The sequence below is a fragment of the Pecten maximus genome, chromosome 3 (assembly GCF_902652985.1).
Source record: "Pecten maximus chromosome 3, xPecMax1.1, whole genome shotgun sequence".
NCBI lineage: Eukaryota > Metazoa > Mollusca > Bivalvia > Pectinida > Pectinidae > Pecten > Pecten maximus.
The window spans coordinates 18,516,626-18,537,451 of record NC_047017.1 but is presented as its reverse complement, the minus strand read 5'-3'; the positions used below and the strand labels follow the sequence as shown (position 1 = coordinate 18,537,451).

At 34.0% G+C, this 20,826-nt stretch overlaps 3 protein-coding genes across 3 annotated transcripts; 2 read left to right on the top strand and 1 right to left on the bottom strand.

Moving 5' to 3' along the window:
• The first annotated feature begins 157 nt into the window (after nucleotides 1–157).
• On the top strand, nucleotides 158–3,991 carry LOC117323446 (39S ribosomal protein L11, mitochondrial-like). Its single transcript, XM_033878681.1, has 4 exons — nucleotides 158–329; nucleotides 1,039–1,134; nucleotides 1,686–1,779; nucleotides 2,544–3,991. Exons 1-4 carry the CDS (start codon nucleotides 180–182, stop codon nucleotides 2,828–2,830), a joined length of 627 nt encoding a protein of 208 aa, XP_033734572.1. The 5' UTR covers nucleotides 158–179; the 3' UTR covers nucleotides 2,831–3,991.
• A 1,374-nt stretch (nucleotides 3,992–5,365) lies between these two features.
• Nucleotides 5,366–11,396, bottom strand: LOC117323442 (ribosomal RNA processing protein 36 homolog). Its single transcript, XM_033878678.1, has 10 exons — nucleotides 11,299–11,396; nucleotides 9,164–9,529; nucleotides 8,754–8,769; nucleotides 8,232–8,292; nucleotides 7,542–7,619; nucleotides 7,287–7,353; nucleotides 6,815–6,919; nucleotides 6,267–6,341; nucleotides 5,844–5,961; nucleotides 5,366–5,551 (listed from the first exon to the last, which is right to left on the bottom strand). The coding sequence occupies exons 2-10, from the start codon at nucleotides 9,509–9,511 to the stop codon at nucleotides 5,400–5,402; spliced, it is 1,020 nt and encodes a 339-aa protein (XP_033734569.1). The 5' UTR covers nucleotides 9,512–9,529; nucleotides 11,299–11,396; the 3' UTR covers nucleotides 5,366–5,399.
• Nucleotide 11,397: 1 nt separating this feature from the next.
• Nucleotides 11,398–16,830, top strand: LOC117323445 (WD repeat-containing protein 92-like). Its single transcript, XM_033878680.1, has 8 exons — nucleotides 11,398–11,703; nucleotides 12,539–12,639; nucleotides 13,038–13,168; nucleotides 13,621–13,722; nucleotides 13,927–14,042; nucleotides 14,473–14,607; nucleotides 15,474–15,571; nucleotides 16,121–16,830. Exons 1-8 carry the CDS (start codon nucleotides 11,530–11,532, stop codon nucleotides 16,326–16,328), a joined length of 1,065 nt encoding a protein of 354 aa, XP_033734571.1. The 5' UTR covers nucleotides 11,398–11,529; the 3' UTR covers nucleotides 16,329–16,830.
• Nucleotides 16,831–20,826: the final 3,996 nt, after the last annotated feature.

Below are 20,826 nucleotides of genomic sequence, written 5' to 3'. Positions count from 1 at the left end.
GTAATCGTATATTTACAATCATCACTAAAACAATATTTTATCATCATAGTGAGTTCCATACTGACAGTTTTTGTTGATATGAATTTGAAAAAAAAAAAAAAAACCTTTGAAACAAAGGTAAACTTGAAAAAAGTTAGTTTCCGCTAAGGGAGATAAATCTAACTTTTTAAGACGACAGCATGGGGGCTCGCGGAAAAGTGAAGGCCATAGCTAAGGGGGCCAAAAGCTTGAAAAAGGCAGTTAATGTAGAGTCGGGTTCAGTGCTAAGAGCAACAATACAAGCAGGAAAAGCTACTCCATCTCCACCATTAGGTCCAGCGTTAGGACAGGTTAGTCAATTTTATATGATTTCATAGTTGAGCCAACTTGAGGACCTAAAAGAGCAAGACTACTGAGTACTGTACCAGATTACTGACACTAGTAACTGTCATGCATACAAAAAGAATAACCCATTTTCGATGATAATATATATTTAAAAACATGTCACATCTTACATAACTACTTATGTGTTTTGTTTACTTTTGTGTCGTACTGACAAAGCAATGACTTCTGACCTTTAACTATGACCTTCACCTCACAAAACCTCAATTTTAAGAACTATTTTCATGGCTGATCATTGATTTATGAGTGTGTTAAAAACCATTTGATAATTAATAATTTAAATAATGTTGAGACACATAATCATTCTATGCAGCAATCTTCAAACTTCAGTTTGAACACAGGTTTGGCCTTTTGATCAGTGTCATAGGGTAAACAGAAAATTTTAATGTATACATAGCAATACGATAGTGACATGTGGTTTGAGCTCTTGCAAGAAAAGGTTCAAGATCACAGGGATCAAATTTGTTACAATTTTAAAATAACTATAAATATTCAAGAGGTCCAAGGATGAATGGCTGTCGTGTAAGTAATACAGTCCCAATGGGCCTCTTGTGGATGTACTATGAGGATATGTGAAAAAACATACACACATTTTACTATTGTGTTCTTGATTCTGGTATTCTTAGAATATGTTTGACTTTGTTCTTTCTTTTACAGCATGGAATACAAATTTCAGAATTTTGTAAGCAGTTTAATGACATGACAAGCAACATCAAAGAAGGACTGCCTTTGCCAACTTGGATCAAATTAAGGGTAAAGATTCAGCTTGATTATTGTCAAGAAACAGTGAATGGACTGAATCAAAGAATGCTCATCATGTGATAAAAAATTAAGCTGTTATATAGAAGGAAGTCGAGGCACAATATGGGAGGGGGATTGGGACTCAATCAGACTAAGAGTATACTGTCGTCATCACACAAATATGTATGATGTAAATGAAATAAGGTTGGAATTTTAAATAGGCTTAAGCCTCTCTCATTGAAGTTGAAGTATCACCAAAATTTATTACAGAAACTTTAGAATATTGACACCAGACCATGCAGAAACATCATGATCTGTTTGCCTAAAATCAAATCAAAGAAACAGCTAAGAAATGATGGTGTACTCATTGAGTATGCACTATATTAATAGTATATTTATGCAGTCTATTTATAAATTGGTATTGTGTTCCATCCTGGGATTCCATTTCTTGTCTGTTTTGTGTGTAACTGTGTTACAATATTGTGATTTGGTGGTGCACTTTATCATTTGAATATAATATCAACTATTAACATTTGTTTTAATATTTGTTTTTACTTCTTTAGGGAGATCGGAGTATCGACATCAAGCATACTATGCCAACCACAACCTATTTTTTATGTAGTGCTGCTGGAATTAGTAAGGGAGCCCAATCCCCAGGTAATTTTAAGTAGTTCTGTAGAATTTCTAAATATATATATTTTTTTGCAAATGGATCCATGTGGCAATGTGGAATAAATGTATCAATTTATAAAGTACATGTACTAAGGCTTGGTTTGATAACTTGACATCCACAACTGTCTTTACATTCAGTTTCACTCCCTGCATATACAAATGTATATATCGAGGATGAGTGTTGATACCACAGGCTTCTGCTTCTAGTTAGTATTGGTAGTATTAAAAAAAAGCCTATACTCCTATATCCACAAGGAAAGGTCGGAAGTGGGGGAGGGGATGAGCTTTGATTCACTTTGAATTGCAGTTCAATCCAACTAAAATATCAAATGCACACAAACTTCAGAAACATACCTTTTTTAAGAATCCTTAAAAATCAATGCATATTATCATTCTGTTGTGTGACAATGAGTTAAAGGTGAGAAAATGGATCAAAAGCAGTCGTTATATCTGGCGAGTCATTGACTGCAGATAAAAGAGTAGGGGCTAATACTTTTTTTTCTATGAATACTAACCAGAAGCAGACACCTGTGTTGATACTGAAGGTACACTTATGCTGCTAAAAACAGTCAAACATGATATCAATGAATTTATCTAATTATAGGAGAGAGGAAACAAATGTTTGATATGATAATATATGAAAAATGATGGATACAGGACAGTGGCCTCTATATCCATATCTAATACTAAAATTAGTTAGTATGTAAATATGTAGATTTAATGTTGTTTATGTTTACTGTTTCACTTAGGTCAAGAAGTAGCAGGAAAAATAACATTGAGACATGTCTATGAAATTGCCCAGATAAAGCAGACTGAAGGAACTTTGGATAGATTTTCACTTCAGAACATCTGTAAGATGATTATAGGCAGTGCTCATTCCTTAGGACTGGAGATTGTGAAAGACTTGGATCCCGTTGAATACGAACAATTTCTTATAGAAAGAGAAAAGGTGGTAGAGGAACAAGCATTGAGACGAAAGGAGGAATTGGAAGCAAAGTACTTAAGGATGAAAGAAAAAGAAGCTGTAAAAGTGTAACATATGTTCTGTATATAGACCATCTTAAAGACATTTATCTTGTGACCTTGGAGATCTGTATAAAAGTGTGATGAAGATTAGTGGAATTAAAGTTTAGCAATGGGACCTAGTACTTACAAACAGGCACATTTTGGCATATTGATTGTGACTAAGAACAGGTTGCACTTTGAACTCGGCCTTCTTAATATCATTTGTTCAAAGCTCATCATATCTTTTTACACTGATCATCGAGGGACTCGACTGTGTATTCTGTGTGATAGTTTTCAGAAGGCTTGGTAAGGATTCCTACCTGAATTGAAAGGTCTCGTGCATGAGAAGATATATTACAGAATATATTGTTTGTAATCATCCATTATATTTTGTGATTCCAACCATTTTGTAGTGGTAGATCCAGACAGAAGACAAGAAATTCTCTTGCTGTTTTGATGTTCATGACATTTCATTGTATACCCTGTTCTCTTATTCTTGTGGCTGTGAAATGCATGAGCGGTTTTTTTTTTTTTTTTTTTTTAAAGTTGTTCCTAGACAATAATTAAGCTGCATTCAACTATTGTTTATAGTCATTAATCACATTGTCTTACAGCTAAATAATATATTTACAACAATGATTATGACACCATGCAGTCACTTTCAGTTAAGAATCGCAAGAATAGGTTAATACAGTATAAATCAGATTTCCATCAATCATATTTTCAAATATATCACAAATAAAAAATCTTTGCAGTATATCAGATATACCAGTAAAACAATATTTGTGATATAGTTTCATTTTATATTGATCACAAAAATTAGCCCTTAAATCATCATTTAATGTGTTTGTTTTCATAAAAATCAGAAAAAAAACCCGATATACAAACAAACAAAAACATTTAGCAGTATTACAATTGTTAACTTTTCAATTAAAGAAGGATTTGTGTTTGGTAATAGTACTAGTGTAGTGCATTAATACAAGGCCGTGATTAGAGCTAGACATTTTATTAAAAATATGTCGGTAGTGTCATTGCACTTCATTGGTTATGGCTAAAATTGTATCTGATCCTGTTTATAGTGCTTGACAGAATGACTTTTGGGTACATGTATGTGAAAAGTGTGATATTAACTGACATGAAATTGTGTATGTTTGTGATAGAGAGATGGAAATAAATATTACTTAAAACAACATTTTTTTGGTATTCAATATTTTTAGCCTGCATGGCTAGAGTATTAGATGTTTGACTGTTCAAATCGCCCTTTGTAAATGTCCATCCTTCATCAGACTGTACAATTCGTGATATCACTTCCCAAGTGCTGGAATGATCTTCCTGAAATTTCATGTGAAGGTTCCACATCGTGCCTAGAAGTGATAACAAGACTACATTGCTCACTAGGTATTCACTTCTTGGATAATTCTCTGCATTTCAGGTAAACAAAACAATTTAGATGTGTTTCAAAAAATTTGACCCCTGTGACTGGAACAGTTTCATTTTGCCAACTTTGTCAGACATAATTCCATTAACCTATCAGCCTTGTATACCCGGTATTGATTCTGGTATTTTAGTCAAGGTTTTTGTGAGGAATATCAGTTATCGTTAAATATGGTGTTGGTAAAATATTTGTACTAGGCATAACAATTTGTTATTTCAAATATACCTGCCATGGAGAGAGGGAGAGGTACTGTTGAATGTACTTGTAGTGTGGAGATGATATTCAATTTACATATTCAAATTGCTCGTTTGAATATAATGTAAAATTTGAGCATAGTAACGTTGGCAGAGGGATCTTGCATTTGCGCCATCCGTAAAATGATCTTTATTGGTTCTATATGTCATAAGGATCTTCTCTATATTTTTCCATTCAGTCTTCTTTGATCTTCTGTCTATTTTTCCATTCGGTCTTCTTTGATCTTGTCTATTTTTCCATTTTGTCTTCTTTTTCTCTTAATGATGTGATAACAAGAATAAGTGGAACCTGCATTTGAAGTTTGAGAAATATCCCTTCAATTTTTAAATAAAGAATAAAGTGATAACAAATTTCAATTCTCAAAATCCAAGGTGGCTGCTGTTGGCCAATATGTTTCTCTGACCAAAAATTAAACTAGGGACCAAGGGGAACCTACACAAGAAGGCTGAGAAATATCCTTCCAGTATTTTTCAAGAAATAGTAATAACAAACTTCAATTCTCAAAATTCAAGATGGCACTGCCACCTGTAGGCCATGGACGCAGGGCGATTTGAATGGCCAACCATCTGATGATATATGCCAGATGCAGCCATCTTGGATTTTGAGAATTGAAAAACGGAAGGGATACTGTTAATTATGAATTGAAGTACTTCATAGAGTAGTAGGTAGCAGTAATACAAGCAGCACATCTTTTGAAATTTTTCCGGTAAATTTAGCTAACCAAAAGATTGACTGTCTTAATCATTTGGACAAGGTTGTATTATCAATACAATGTTTGTTCTAACTTGCAGGTGTGATGGGATTCCACTGAATTCGAAATGTACCTGTATCTGACACCTTTTTGATGTAATGTGAATCCTGATGAGAAACAAAGTATTTTTTGTATTTAAAGTTTTATTGAAAATTTAAATTATGTAAATCCAAAATGTTTTGCTGGTAAAGGTAACTTCTTCTTTTCTTTTGAGGCAGTTTTCTTTCTCTTTTTACTGAGGTAATTGTCAACTTTTCCTGATTTCTTGAGCTCTCTGTACTTCTCTGCTAATTCTAATTTCTTCAGATCTCCTGAAAATAAAGAAACAAAGTGATATGAACACATTTATTCATTTCAACACAACTGAACAATATCTCAATTATTCATGGATACAGGAACAAGCTCAATATAAATGTATTTCAAATATTTCTGAAATATATTACTTTTACCTATCTACCGACATGATTTACAAATACAATTACCAGAAATATTGCCACATGCAGAATTTCTACAAAGAACTAAATGGATGAAACAATATCCTGGAATTGTACATAACTGTAATCACAAGAAACACGCCAAAGTACATATAAAGCAGATTTTTACCTTTCTTGAGATAAAATGGATTCTTTCCTTCCTTCACTCTTTCCTTCTCCTTTGTCTTCCACTTTTTTTCTAGGTCTTGTCTCTTTTGTTTCTGGTCTGTAGCCATTTCTTGTTGTTTCTGGGGAGTCATAAAATTACTACATATAACAGGTTTTTTAATAATGAAAATTTATTATAAATTCTTTTATACCTCTGCAATATGACATCAAAGTAAAAATGTAAACAAACTCTCAAAAAATAATCTTCCAACAAACATGTACTGATCTGGAAGAAAACACATTTGACCTTAGTTCATGACCTTTATCTTCACTGTAATAGGGGCACATTTCATATATGACTTTGTAGGATTGTAGTAGGTGTGTTAGTTTAACTTTTATTTTAATTTTTGAATACCAGTAAATGTATCATCTATAACTTTCTTACCATACGATTAAGTAGGTAATGAAGGTCTTGTTTTTTCTCTGCATTCTTCATTTTCTTGAGTTGTTTTTGCACTCTCTGTGTAAAAATAAAGATATACATGTATATATATTTAACAAGCATAATCAAAACCCTAATGGATGTAGGTCAAAGGTCAAAATGCATGTCAGAGTGACACTTTTGATACATGACACACCATCACACTTTAGTGAACTCATGCCCCAAGTATGAAGTTCCAAAGACAAGTAGTGTAGAAGATCTTTTTCTGTTATGTAGGCCAAAGGTCAAAATGTAGGTCAGAGTGACCTACTGGTGAACACCTGTCTCATGTATGAAATTCAAGTGACAAGTAGTGTATAAGATAGAGCTGGCACCAGATGAAATACTTAATGTAACATATTGTGTCATATATTTGATCCTTGGTCAGCTATGCTCCATTATGATCTCAAGTGTACACAATTTTTGGTAGTCTAGTTAATAGCTATATAATACTATATGATATACTCGGACACCTTTTATCCTTTCTTAATTTTCATATTTTCATGACTTACCTCTCTTTCTCGAATTCTTATGTCCTTAAGGAAGGAATATGATTTGTTGAAGAGATCCTCCCTGAACTCTCCAGAAAGGTCATCAAATCTGGGGTCACGGTTAATCTGTAATAAAATAGTAATAAACATTACTATTTAGATTTAGAAAAAACAAGTACATCAATATCATAAATGACTGCAAATTTTGCAGAATAAATTTGAACTATTTATTGAATGGGAAGATAGTATTTCCATGAACTAATTCAAGTGTTACCATTACAACTCCAATGTTATTATTAATTATACAAATGATTTTTACATCACATCCTTTCATGATGTTGGAGGAAATTCTGAGTGTTTATAGCAAATATTGTATTTAAATACCAAAAAGTTAACATCACTTCATCGCATTAGTATTAAAAAAAATGTCCACTACTATTTTTTTCTGGAAGACATAACCCATGATTCTTCAGTGAAGCCAAAGTTCAGTTACCTTTTTCTTTACGGGTATAACCTCTCTGACCTCCCGCACACGTCTCTTAGATGACATCTCCATTGGTCTGGAAAAAGCATAAAAAATGAACCAACTGTGTAATTTTCTATGGAGAACAATGATAGGCTATACAAACTACATTACCACTACCAATATCATAAATCATGATCATGAGTTAATTTTGTAGGATTTTTGACCAGTAAATCCTGGACTTTTTTAAAAGGACAAATTGTAATCAGATTACAGCTGCTGTACCTGTTTTTGTTTTTCCTTTTGAACTGCTGCTTTCTCTTCATCCCTTGGTGTTTGTCACCGTGCATCGCTTTATTGTACCTGGAACAGTGAACAGAGATGTTTTGCAAAAGGAATTTGGTTTGAGATTACGCAGTTGTCTACATCAATAGCAATGTATAAGGAGGTAGGGCATTGATTGTCAATAAGACTGATTTAGCAGTCTTACGAAGATGAGGGAGTGATCTGTTGATGAAGTGGATAGCCCCTAGAACGAATATTCATACCCTGCCTACACTGCTCTCTGGACGACCAGAAATAGTCCGTCTGTCGTCCAGAGCTAAGCTATCGCAGCTAGATAACCCCCATTCCATTACTAAAACAGATGTGGTTCTTGCTTAATCAAATATGAAAAGGTAGGACATTTGATCATCTTCAGGGGGTTACTGTTGGAGGAAACCAGAGTACCCACAGAAAACCCACATGATCAGGCATATGTCCTCATACATTTACAAGTCTGAGGGGAATCAAACCCCTGCCAAATAGGTGAAAGGCAAGTGTTACCACTGCCACCTGACTAAAATTCTTCCATCCTGGTCAAGCAGATTAAAAGCCATTTTACATCATTTCACTCTATACCAACATACAATATACAATTATAATCTAAAAGTATGCATTTTCAATTGATCTGAGCCAGGCTATAATGGTACTTACGCTTTTGTTCCAAGTCTTTCTTTTAACTTTATTAAATCTTCAAATGGCATATTTGCAATTTCTGAAAAGAACCAAGAGACCAAAATGATACTAAGAACAACATATAACAATATTTAACCCCAAAAAGAATTTAATTTCATATAAAAGAGTTTAATATTTTTCATGACATTTAATAAGAAGTTTTTGCTGCTATTTATTTCTGGATTGTTCACATACTGCTGGGAATGAAATTTTGCATTTTTTTGTCTTTTGATGTCCAATCATGTGTATGTTCATCATGGGGGGGAAATCTTAGTAGATTTAGTTTCTCAGAAATGGGAACTGGGTGATTACTCACAAAAAAGTTCTTGTGCATGGTACGTGTATATGTATAACTTTGCAATCCTCATTTTGGATCCAAATATCAATATGCTCCATCAAATACACAATATAAACATTTGCAGTTTTGTTGTATAAATAAACGTATACAATACAATGTACATGTATATGGATAATGTAAAAATTGAGAAAGAAATAACTTACCTTTACGCATTGCTTGCTGTAAATGAAAGAGAAAACGATGTAAATGATATATGTTTAGTAATGATGTGTGAATTACATTTAAAGAATATATCACAACATTGAAAACAATAAAAAAAATATTTTCCCTCCCATAACAATTGTGGAAATTAAAATAGCAGTTTTACCTAAATTTAATGATTGATGAAATGAATTAAGTGTAATCACAGTGTTGACAGAAATCCATAAACAGTAATATTGTTAACAGTGACCTTAATTTTCGCATTAACATATTGCAAAAAATAACTTGATGTTGCTCAAGGTACTTTTCTTTTTGTGTGCTAAGTTGGATCCATACATTTTTGCAAAAGGCAATAATGACCTACATACATAAGTCAGAATGTCAGGAATAAAACAGTGAAAATCATACTTACATATTCTTCATTACTAACATCCTCATCAGAAGACTCCACTTCAGACTGTTCCTCTTCATCCTCTCCTTCAGAACTCTCCTCACTTTCATCCTTTTCCATTTCATATTCTGTCCTTTTCTTTTTCGTTCCATCTATCGTTTTATTGTTTAGACCAGAAAACTGTTGTAACTTTTTTCTCTTTTGACTTTTGTAGGTGTCAGCATCTGCACTATTAGACATGACTATACTTTTGGTTGACGTTGATTTTTGAAGTTTTTTCTTTCCTTTCTTGAATTTCGTCTTTTGACCATTTTCACTTAATCTATTGTCTGATTGTCCCTCATCATCATCAGATTGGTATTGTTCCATGACACTTGTTTATCTCTTCTACAATAGAAAAAAAATAAGTACCATTTCATTAGGCAATGAGAGGTGGGTCTCAAATATTAACTGTATATACAGAATGTATATACGGTAGATCTAGCCCTAGTTGAGTAATTATAAGAATCATGCATATCTGATCATTCATCATGGTTTTTGCAGGTCAATCGAATGTAATGTAACAACTATTTTGATATTCCAATATGACTATAATAGTGGTGATCCCTGCTATGTGTTATTGTGTAATAGGAAGGAGTTTTTAATAACTTTTAAAACAAACATTTTTAAAAGGCATTTTACTTTACATACCAAGGTCCATATACGGTATATGGAATATCATCACATCTATATGCCAAACAGTATTCTATGGGGTAACTGTACATGTATATGTGTATATACATGTATATGCTTATATTAGTTGTATATCAAGCACTTTCATGTATATTATAGCTACATGAATAGTTTAAACTAATAAACACACATGCATGTTGGTAGGACTTTCCCCACTACAGGAAAGCTCAAGACCCTATATGATTGCCTAAAATATTTTAGTGTTAATAATCTCATTCATTTACAGCTGTTTCTGTGATAATCTAGATACTTATCTTAATCATTTTCTGAAGCATTTTATTGTTTATGATCTTATTCATTTATAGCTGATCATGATCTTATATTTTTCTATTAAATATTCTTTATATCACTACATATATACAATTCAGATATATCTTTTAATTGTAATATTGTGGCATCTAATAATAACAATGTAAATCTTTGATATGCCTAGCCATATGTGAGACGAGTTAATCAGAGACCTGTTTTATCATTATAGGTCTCTGGTCTGACTATCACATTTTTCAAGCACAACACTCCCTCCTGGTCAAGACATCAAATCTTTAATAGGAAGGAGAAATAGCTATATATAGTAAATTATCTGGTTGTCCACATGATAGGGAGGGCATCAAAAACACTGTACCCCTGACTTCCTCTTTTGAAACAGGCGTCCTACCACTGTAGCGGAACTGGACCGGGTCAATCATCGGTGACTAGCAGGTAGCTCAATCGGTGGAGCATCCGACTAGTGTTCGAAGGTCCTGGGTTCGGTGGTTTGGCCATGTATTTTTCCACTCCTATATATATAGCTACTACATTTGGTGCCTGTGACCAAACCTTGACAAGGGGATATACTCGAACCTAGGTTGTGAGTTGTTGGGTCTTCAGGGTCAAAGACTTTAAAAGGGAGGGAAGAGTGTAGTGGAATTGAACCGAGTCGATCATCAGCGACCAGGTAGCTCAATTGGTAGAGCATCCGGCTAGTGTTCAGAGGTCCCGGTTTCGAACCCCGTCTCCAATTACACAACTATAAGCTGGCATATGGACTTGTAACTCACACCACATGCCCCAGCTGTGCTTATACCAGTGTATACCAGTGTACCAGCCCATACGGGCCTCGTTTATACGATGTCATCGAATACATCAAAGCTTGTAAACAGGGTCTTATATTAGAATAGCCAGAAATACCTATATATATACCTATGATATAGGTATGCATTGATGCAAGTCATCGAATAGAAAGTCTCAGTAATCATAAGATTTGAGGTTATGATGCTTCAGTTATATAATATTCTGTGCAGGTGATTGAGATTTTAGCATTGGAACTTACCGGAAGCCAGTATAAAATATAAATGTAACAAACTTGTAACCGTTGTGGCATATCAATCAATAATGAAACAAATATTGGTATCTCGTATACCTGGAAATATGTATAAATAACGTACCAAGTAAACCGGCACTCTATATTTGTAAGTTTTTCATCCGATAACTATGATCATACAGCAGCATGCTTTCCTTATTATTTACATCGCTCTTCTGCTTTGGAGGTAAAAAGTTTCAACTTCCGTTCGGCTTCCAGAAGAATCTCGCTTTCTTGTTTATGCTTGTTTTGTCTATTGCGATTATTCTTGAACCAAATCAACACTGCATCGACACCAGAGATCAGACTTATAACCATGGATAAACCTCAAATAATTCTGCATATCCAAAAGTCGCTCAACTACACTCTCTTCGACGCCAAATGGATACCATCCAGTGCGAAGTTCGTGGTCCTCGGTAACCATGCACGCGGAACCGGTGCCATACAGATATACGAGGTTTCACATGGTGACGTAGCTCTTGTGAAAGAGGTGATGTGATAGTTATGCTACCTTTTGAAAGCGCACATATATTTTACACGGCCAGTTCAAATTTATAGTTGATGATACGAATGATATAAGAGCCCCCCCCCCCCCCCCCCCAACAAATGTCACTGTAAGACTTTTAGTTGAACTCTTCATATTTCAAGGTTTGAAACATTACCTAATCATGTGTTTTAATCATTCAATTAAACGGACTGTTGTAAATTTGCCTGAAAAGTGACATTTCATCAAAGGTAGATGTTGAAATAAAAAACAACTACATTTGAACGCGTGTGTTTACAATGTAGCTCATGAAAGATTCATATAACATACATTGAACAATGTGACGCATAATACTTCATAATCAACCTTTGGTTCAGTGAACATGCTACTTGTAAATATCTTTGTCTGAAATATCCAGGTTTAAAGAGTTATAACTATAAATATTAAATAACAGTGATTTATATTTGCTCTCTGTTGTAGTTGATTTCCTTGAACTGCACAAGTTTTTTGATAATGTAGATGAATCTTCAAATGCCCAAAATGATGATGCATCACATCTCATTATGCAACTATCAATTAATACACAACACAATCCAACATCGGGTGTATTCTGTTCTGTACAGCGAAGGAGCGAAATCTTTCACATGCATTTTATGCTTTTTAAAGATGCAATAAATGTATATATAACAGAAATATTATGTCATCATTCTGGACATTTGAAAAAGAATAAATACATTTATTTTACCTATTCATGGTAAACTTCTTTATCTGTGTGCACTTACTAATTGCTATAAAAATCACTATTTAACATTTTGAGTACCAAAAATATATTTGTCTTCAGGTGGAAAAGTCGAAAGGCTTTAAATGTGGCACATTCGGAGCCTCCAAACTACAAGAGAGATATCTGGCAACTGGAGATTTTGATGGGAAAATGCACATATGGTAAGAAAAAGAGTGTTGAAGATCATCTATTGAATTGTAGGTAACATGCATAATTGATGATAAAAGGTTCCAGTATTAATTCTTAATGGTTCAGTAACTGGTAGTATAAGTGCTGAGGTGGGGTTATAATTGACAATTTACATAAAGAAGAAGGAAAGTTAAGATGTTGAAGAAGTCAACATTGTTCTAACTAAAAGATAGTCATTTGCTCAAAAGTGCTTGTTTTTAAGCAATTTTGAATGTACTACTTTCATTGATAGAAAAATGTTAAAAATAATCTAGCCTGTATTGCCCTGCAATGACCTGTACATAGAAACTACTGGAAAAAGTGACTCCTGTAGATATGCATGACTTTTATAAATCTATAATATATGTTTTGCATCCATAATATTGTGCAGGAATCTTGAAAAACCAGAACTACCGATTTACTCTGTGAAAGGACATAAAGAAATAATCAATGCTATTGATGGTGTTGGTGGTCTAGGGATTGGTGAGGGGGCTCCGGAAATTGTCACAGGAAGCAGAGATGGTAAGACAGAATGCAATTCTTCTTAGCAGTCTTAAAAGATTGGTTATGTTTCACAAATTTTGTTTCTAAGCTTAAAATATTGTGATTTGTAAGGGTCCCTGACAATGTCTGCAAATGGCAGGTGTCTATGAATGATAATAATATAACGTTCTAACCAATTCAGCAGCCTGTAATGCTGAAATTTCGACTAGATTCAATTTTGTTTAATGTATCAAAAGATTTGGTTAAGAAAAGTGATTTAAGATATGTCATTCACATGTAGAGTGTTCATAGTAACTACTCAACGCTAATATGTCAAAATTAGTTATCTTTATTATTATCAAGAATCTTATGAAAGGACAAGCGAGTATACCAAAGGGGATAAGTTATGACATGAAAAAAATAAATCTTAAGATTAGCAGATTGATATTGATAAAAGCACTTTATATGATTTATATTTTTCTGTTGCCCAGGTGCTGTCAAGGTCTGGGACCCCCGTCAGAAGAATGAACCTGTGGCGACAATGGAGCCGGGAGAGGGGCAAGATAAACGGGACTGCTGGACAGTAGCATTTGGTAATTCAACCCACTCTCAATTTTAGGAAAAAAACTTCTAACATTTCAGGTGTTACCAGGACAGAAGAAATTTTTTTGTATAGTAAATGTGATTGCCTAAATTATAACATTGTCACTATTATTTGGACATTAGATAGATGATATTACAAGCATAAGATGCTATTGATTCTCCTGAATAATGAGCAATGTATTGTTTCTTTTAAGGTCATGCCTATAACCAGTCAGACAGATGTGTTTGTGCAGGATATGATAATGGAGATATCAAGTTATTTGATCTAAGAAATATGCAACTGCGCTGGGAGAAAAATGTAAAGAACGGTGTAAGTGTTTGCTTAATCATCACTTTTAATATAACAAAAAAAAGAAGAATCTCCAGATGGAGAGATTGTCAAAGAACCAACTTCCTGCTAAGTTCATATATGTTGTGTTTCATCTACTAGGCTTAGGAGGATATCTATATTAAACCTGGATTCAGGAGTTGCTCATCTTTGTTTTCATTTGATTACTTTTAATCCTTTGGGCATGTAACACGACGGAAGTGGAGTCGGTATTTTAGTTCCATCTATAAACACTATCTGAGATAATGTCTTGTGTAAAAACTCAGTGATAACATACTTATAAAACATTAAGATGTCATATATAAAAAAAAGTATGGCATTTCTGTTATTTCATTATGACAGCTGTGTCTTGGATTAGGATGATAGAAATTTAAAGTAGATTTTAATGTGCTTATCTTTGTATATTTCAAAGGTCTGTGGAGTTGAGTTTGACAGAAAGGATATCAGTATGAACAAGCTAGCAGCAGCAACATTAGAGTCAAAATTCCATATATTTGACATGAGGACACAGCACCCCACGAAAGGATTTGCTAGTGTGACAGAAAAGGTACAGTATTTGCAGCAACCGTATCAGTCTGGGAAATAATATGTCTGCAGTCAATTACTTGATATATTTTACCATATTTTACCTCTCTCCCACTCCATTAGGCTAGTTCCTGCAATTTCTTCTTTTTGGGGGATATCAGAGACCACCAGATTAAAACTGTTATTTCCACATTCCTACTGCATGTTGATGGATGTGACCTCCCTTCAGTATTGTGACTTTTTTTCTGTGTCTAATCTTGTATTTAGGCAACACTGAAGAGACAATAAGCTTCTACCTCACTAAGGATCATTCTCTTATTGTTCCTTTGCCCCCTTATTTTTGTCTGTCTGCAGACTCCCAATAAATTATCTAATGACCCAAATATTGCACCACTTTGGATCATTTTCATATTTTCTCTCCTGTATCTATTGATTACCCTCACCACACCTGTCCTCCTTTGACCCTGCCTGGATGATTCGAGGACATTTAAGTCCCTAACAAACAAACCAGTATACAATACCCACTGGCTACTTCACTCTTAAAATAGTAAGATCCAGGCTGATAATTTTACTATAAACACTCTGAAGACCTTTTTGGTCAGATGGTTTGTTGGAAACTCACAATGTACTTAAATCTTGAATAGAAATGTGGGTACTTATACTCCAACAATATTAGAGGTTTTACACGGCAAGATACTTTTGACAGGCCCCATGTCACAGTCAGCAAAATCATATCCGATAGAAAAAGGGCCGACCAGCGGCCTCTTATGTTATAGGAGTATAGGTACTCACTGAACATTTTCAATATGATATTAAATTAACGGTAAGGTTTTACTTTATTTGGTTGTCATGTTATTTACTGAAGTATGATTTCTGTATCAATTGCAGGCACACAAATCAACCGTATGGGGAGTGAAGCATTTACCACAAAACAGAGACGTATTCATGTCCATGGGAGGAAACGGTTCTCTTTACTTGTGGAAATAGTAAGTTTAGAAAGAGAGGAAAGGTGTCATCACTGAAGACAATTATGGTTTTGATTTTTTTGATAGTCATTTAATTCTAATGTTTACAAGTGAATAATGGAAATGTGCTATTTCCATTTCGCGAAAAAATTTATGTTTTATATATTTCATTATTTTCAAAAATACAAAAGAAACTTGAATAACAGTCTGAGAAATAAAAATATATGTATCATATTCTAGCATTCATTAATGCATTACATTACAGATATAATATCCATCATTGATTTCTTGTTAGTCTTACTTTTGGTGTCTTTAAAAACTGGGTCAGCTACATGGTACATCTTCATTAAATGTTAAGTACAATCGCAAAATGATTGTTTAAAATGCATTTAATTGATAATATTAAAATGCATTTAATTGATAATAAAGTACACAATTTCCATGTATACTGAATTCATGTTGGTATGACCACATTCACATTGTTTACAACAGTTGAGATTTCATCACGGAATAATTTAGTTCTGTTTATGATGACATAGAGTACATGTATAATGCTATATTTTTCCTCAGTTCATATCCTGGTCAGCGAGTGGAAAAGGACAGTGAGGGGCGAGAAGGTGGAGTACCTGGCACTGTGAACCTTCTTCAAAATATCACCATGACTACACAACCAATAAGCTCTCTAGACTGGAGTCCTGACAAGGAAGGGCTCTGTGTGTGTACAGCATTTGATCAAACATTACGTGTTTTGGTCGTCACAAAACTCAATCGTGTGTGAGGAAGATTATTTATATATGAATATTTAAGACTCAAGATGTTGGTTACTGGAGAACTTCTCTGGATTTTACCCAAATCTGAATTAGATTCTTATCTTATCAGTTGGATGTTAGCATAAATCCGAGTCATTATTATGCTTGAGCCCATTTCTGGCCAATGTGAGTTGGAGGAAACTGATACAGAGGGTTCACAAGAGTCACAGAGAAGATATTCAGTTCTATCAGCAATTCTTCAATTATAACTATAATTGATGCAAGGGGGTAGTGCAGCTTATGGAAATCATCAAACAACTGCATTTTCCAATAAGAAAAGTAAACCTGTTGGTTGCAGAGTTGCATAGTGATATGAAATAAGGTACTTTTCATTCTCTGAGAGACCCTTACCAGTGTGATGCAATGGCCATAGGCATATACATTATGTACTTGTGTGTATAGACTTTTCCTATGTGACTGATCATTTGTTTGTGATATGGTGCGAGGTGGCATACATTCAAAGCATTACTACAAAGAAGAAAGAAATGAGTGTGTGAATGGAATGAAATACAATGCAAGTTCTGTGAGAGTGGTTCAGATGTTACAAGATGGTGAAGATGGTTTCAAAGTTATTTTCATTAAATCGTATCAATTTACTGTCATTCATCAATTGTACATATTGTGTAAATGTCTACTCCTTTGAAAGTTTTGATTTACAACAGTATTAACATACAAAATTACTGAATACTGTATCAACATTTTATTTCAATGTGAACTTTGTTAAAGCATACATTATAAAAAAAAAGTAAGAATATTGAACTGCACAAGATATATATGATTATTTTCAAATTCTTCATATTATTCTTTTTTATCAATCAATGGTGCAAATTTTTATAAGTCTTAAAACATCATTAAATTTACAGTACATGCATGATTAGATTACAGACTTTTTCTGTTTTCCTATTTGTTTGAATTCCGATAGGCTTTTGTCGACATTTAAAAAATGTTTTGCCAGATCGTTAACATTTCTAAACATCTACCATGAGGTAATCACACACAAGACATATTTATAATATATATGTGTTCATACCATTTCATTTTGCCATATCACATGTACACCGCTGTAAAAGATAATGTAGTTGTCATGACAAATCATTATATTGCCAATAAAGTTAATGAAATTGCACTGTATGTACAAATCGTGGGTTTATTTCTTTGAGTTTTAATTAATCTTGCAAATGCTTGAAAGAAACTCAAAAATAAAAACTACATTTATTTTATTGTTTGTTGAGTCAGTGTTTCAATGTGTCCTCCGTATTTATCTGAACATTTTCATCCTCCGCTGTGAGAGGAAACTAACAACTGCTCCAACCTACTTCAGAGAGAACATTAATTATTAAAAGCTGATCCTTCTTTACCGTGACAGAGTGAACGAAGGAAGGTACCTCTGATACATCAGAATAGAGTTGATCTGTGAGAAGAAACCTAAAAATCCTCATCAATATATCCATCTCTATGATCTGATAAGGTAATTGTAGGCATGATGATAGATTCACAGATTATCAGTATACAGGTACAGTCAAACCTGTATGAAGCGGCCACCCAAGGGACCGACAGATATTGCCTGCTTAAAACAGGTGGCTGCTTAAACCAGGTTGGCCAGAAACGGCCTATTGCCCAATTCTTTTTTCAACAGTTTATTGAATTTATCATATTATAATGCACTTATTGATATTGATATCAATATACCATGTACAGTGTATTTTGAAATGAAAACCAACAAAGATCAAAGTTTTGATGAATTTGATAAAAATACCTGGTCATATGATCATTGCGGATGTCTACTTCCGCACAAAATGACCGCTTTAAACAGGACGATACAACAATTTGGGCAGATTTTTATGGCCGTTGGCCGCGTTAGACAGGTGACCGCTTATTTAAGGTTCATTATATAGTGTTTTCCATCGGGCGGACCACAGACTGGCCGCTTAACGGAGGTGGCCGCTTATTCAAGGTGGCCGTTAGAGCAGGTTTCTACAAGCTATTGATTAAATTAGAGACTTTTGCGGTGTGAGGTGAGCAATACTCTGGTTATGTCTGCTGTAGCCAACTCCTCATCCAGCATAAAATTAATTTTAGAAACAAATTTTGCATTCGGGCCATTTTTACACGCTTCTATCTGAAAATGAGAATGTTTTTTCATCCCTCAGTCACAGAATGTGACGAAGGCCCTACAGTCTGAAGGTTCCAAATATAGTCCAAAACTATCATACAGGTATGATCTAAATAAGAGAATTTAAACTGTCGTCATGTTGTCTGGTATCACTAGTTAACTAATTAAAGTCACTTGGTCACTAGGGTCAAACCCCTTTATGTTCATATACGCTGTTTATACAAAATATACACATATTATATCGTTCATAAACTTAACGGCTATATTTCTAAGTGAAAGTAACTTTTTTTAGCAGAAATCGTATTAATATCTATGACAAAACAATGCTAAAGCATTAGTAATGAAGCGTTAACGTTGTGTCCTAATAGCCCGATTGTCATGAAACGGGTAAATCTTGTGTGGCGGGAAGAATTCGATCTAGAGAAACTCGCGCTCGCGAAAACAAAAAGTGCGTTCATCTCAATGGCATAGCGGGGGAGTAGGTTCTTGTCTGTGATGGATCCAAGTCCAAAATAATAATAATAATAATCTAAAAAATGGTGTTTCACAATACTTGGTGGAATTAAACTGTTGTACTGGATGTGTTGGCGGAAGCTTTGTTTTTATATTGACGAGGAAGATGCTGACATAAGCATATTTCCGGTATTCAATAAATATGCATTTTTATCTTTTGTGTTTTAATGTATGTCAATTTATACTAGTACATCCCAGTAAATGGACATTGACAAAACAAACAAACACTCTCTCACATTCATTATTTAAAATGACAATAATTTCATACTTTTTTTGCTTCGCGGCACTTATATGTTTATCATTTTTACTGAAACCTGTAACAAACTTTCAGGAATATGTTTTCTGGAAATATGTACATGTAGTTACTACATATAAAATTCTGGAACATTTTTTCACAATATTTACCTATTTTCAGACTATCTGGCCTTCGGAGTATCCGGTCTCTTATCCTCGTCTGCTCCTGTAGGAGGGGAAATCCTCGCTGTCTTATTTTTAACTCCGAATGGTAACGGTCTCCAACATCCCTTAGGACAAGTGTACAATATGTCTCCAGCACTCATTTTTCTTATACTTCCTTCCCTACTCTGTCTTTCAGTATTTTGTTTTCCTCTAAGGTGTCATCATATGATCCTGGCTGGTGCGAGGTCAGTAGGTATTTGTAGAAGAGAAGTTAACCTTGCGTCCCATAGAGAACAAGGTTACTTAACTCCCAATCGATAGTCATGTAATATGTCTGCAATTACTTTCTGAGAATTACAAATAATAGTACATGTACAAATCCTCATGTTGTAGCGACACATGCAGTAAACAAGGATACGCATAACAATGGCATCTACAGTTGGTATACATTTGTAAGCGATGCATCAGAAATATCCAATTTGCAGGATTTAAAATCATACTTTTCCTCTTTTTTTAAATCATAATGCGATTTAAAGATATATGTACATTCAAGATAAATTCAGGAGCAAACAAAACAAATTACTTGTCGACAAAATAAATGCTCTAAACGAGAGTAATAAACTATTGTTTTTACAAACCTATTAAAAAGGACTTCAGATTGTATGAATTGGACCTCGAGATAGCTAAAGGTAGAATAAAAAAGCATTCCAAGAATGCAAAGACTTTGTACAATATGTAATTCGCTTGATGATGATGAATTCGTTGAGTTTTAATTAATCTTGCAATTGCTTGAAAGAAACTCAAAAATAAAAACTACATTTATTTTATTGTTTGTTGAGTCAGTGTTTAAATGTGTCCTCCGTGTCTATCTGAACATTTTCATCCACCGCTCTGAGAGGAAATCTAACAACTGCTCCTACCTACTTCAGACAGAACATTAATTGTTAAAAGCTGATCCTTATTTACCGTGACAGAGTGAACGAAGGAAGGTACCTCTGATACATCAGAATAGAGTTTATCTGTGAGATTAAACGTAAAAATCCTCATCAATATATCCATCTCTATGATCTGATAAGGTAATTGTAGACATGATGATAGATTCACAGATTATCAGTATACAGGTACAGTCAAACCTGTATGAAGCGGCCACCCAAGGGACCGACAGATATTGCCTGCTTAAAACAGGTGGCTGCTTAAACCAGGTTGGCCAGAAACGGCCTATTGCCCAATTCTTTTTTCAACAGTTTATTGAATTTATCATATTATAATGCACTTATTGATATTGATATCAATATACCATGTACAGTGTATTTTGAAATGAAAACCAACAAAGATCAAAGTTTTGATGAATTTGATAAAAATACCTGGTCATATGATCATTGCGGATGTCTACTTCCGCACAAAATGACCGCTTTAAACAGGACGATACAACAATTTGGGCA

Bases quoted from the DNA above. Each gene is read 5' to 3' on its own strand.
- LOC117323446 (XM_033878681.1), top strand. From the start codon at position 180: ATGGGGGCTCGCGGAAAAGTGAAGGCCATAGCTAAGGGGGCCAAAAGC. The intron at 330-1,038 runs GTTAGTCAATTT...TTTCTTTTACAG, and splicing joins TAGGTCCAGCGTTAGGACAG to CATGGAATACAAATTTCAGA. The intron at 1,135-1,685 runs GTAAAGATTCAG...TTACTTCTTTAG, and splicing joins CAACTTGGATCAAATTAAGG to GGAGATCGGAGTATCGACAT.
- LOC117323442 (XM_033878678.1), bottom strand. From the start codon at position 9,511: ATGGAACAATACCAATCTGATGATGATGAGGGACAATCAGACAATAGA. The intron at 7,620-8,231 runs GTAAGTACCATT...TCACTGTTCCAG, and splicing joins GAAAGACTTGGAACAAAAGC to GTACAATAAAGCGATGCACG. The intron at 6,342-6,814 runs GTAAGTCATGAA...ATTTTTACACAG, and splicing joins TAAGAATTCGAGAAAGAGAG to AGAGTGCAAAAACAACTCAA.
- LOC117323445 (XM_033878680.1), top strand. From the start codon at position 11,530: ATGGATAAACCTCAAATAATTCTGCATATCCAAAAGTCGCTCAACTAC. The intron at 14,043-14,472 runs GTAAGTGTTTGC...TATATTTCAAAG, and splicing joins AGAAAAATGTAAAGAACGGT to GTCTGTGGAGTTGAGTTTGA. The intron at 14,608-15,473 runs GTACAGTATTTG...TATCAATTGCAG, and splicing joins TTGCTAGTGTGACAGAAAAG to GCACACAAATCAACCGTATG.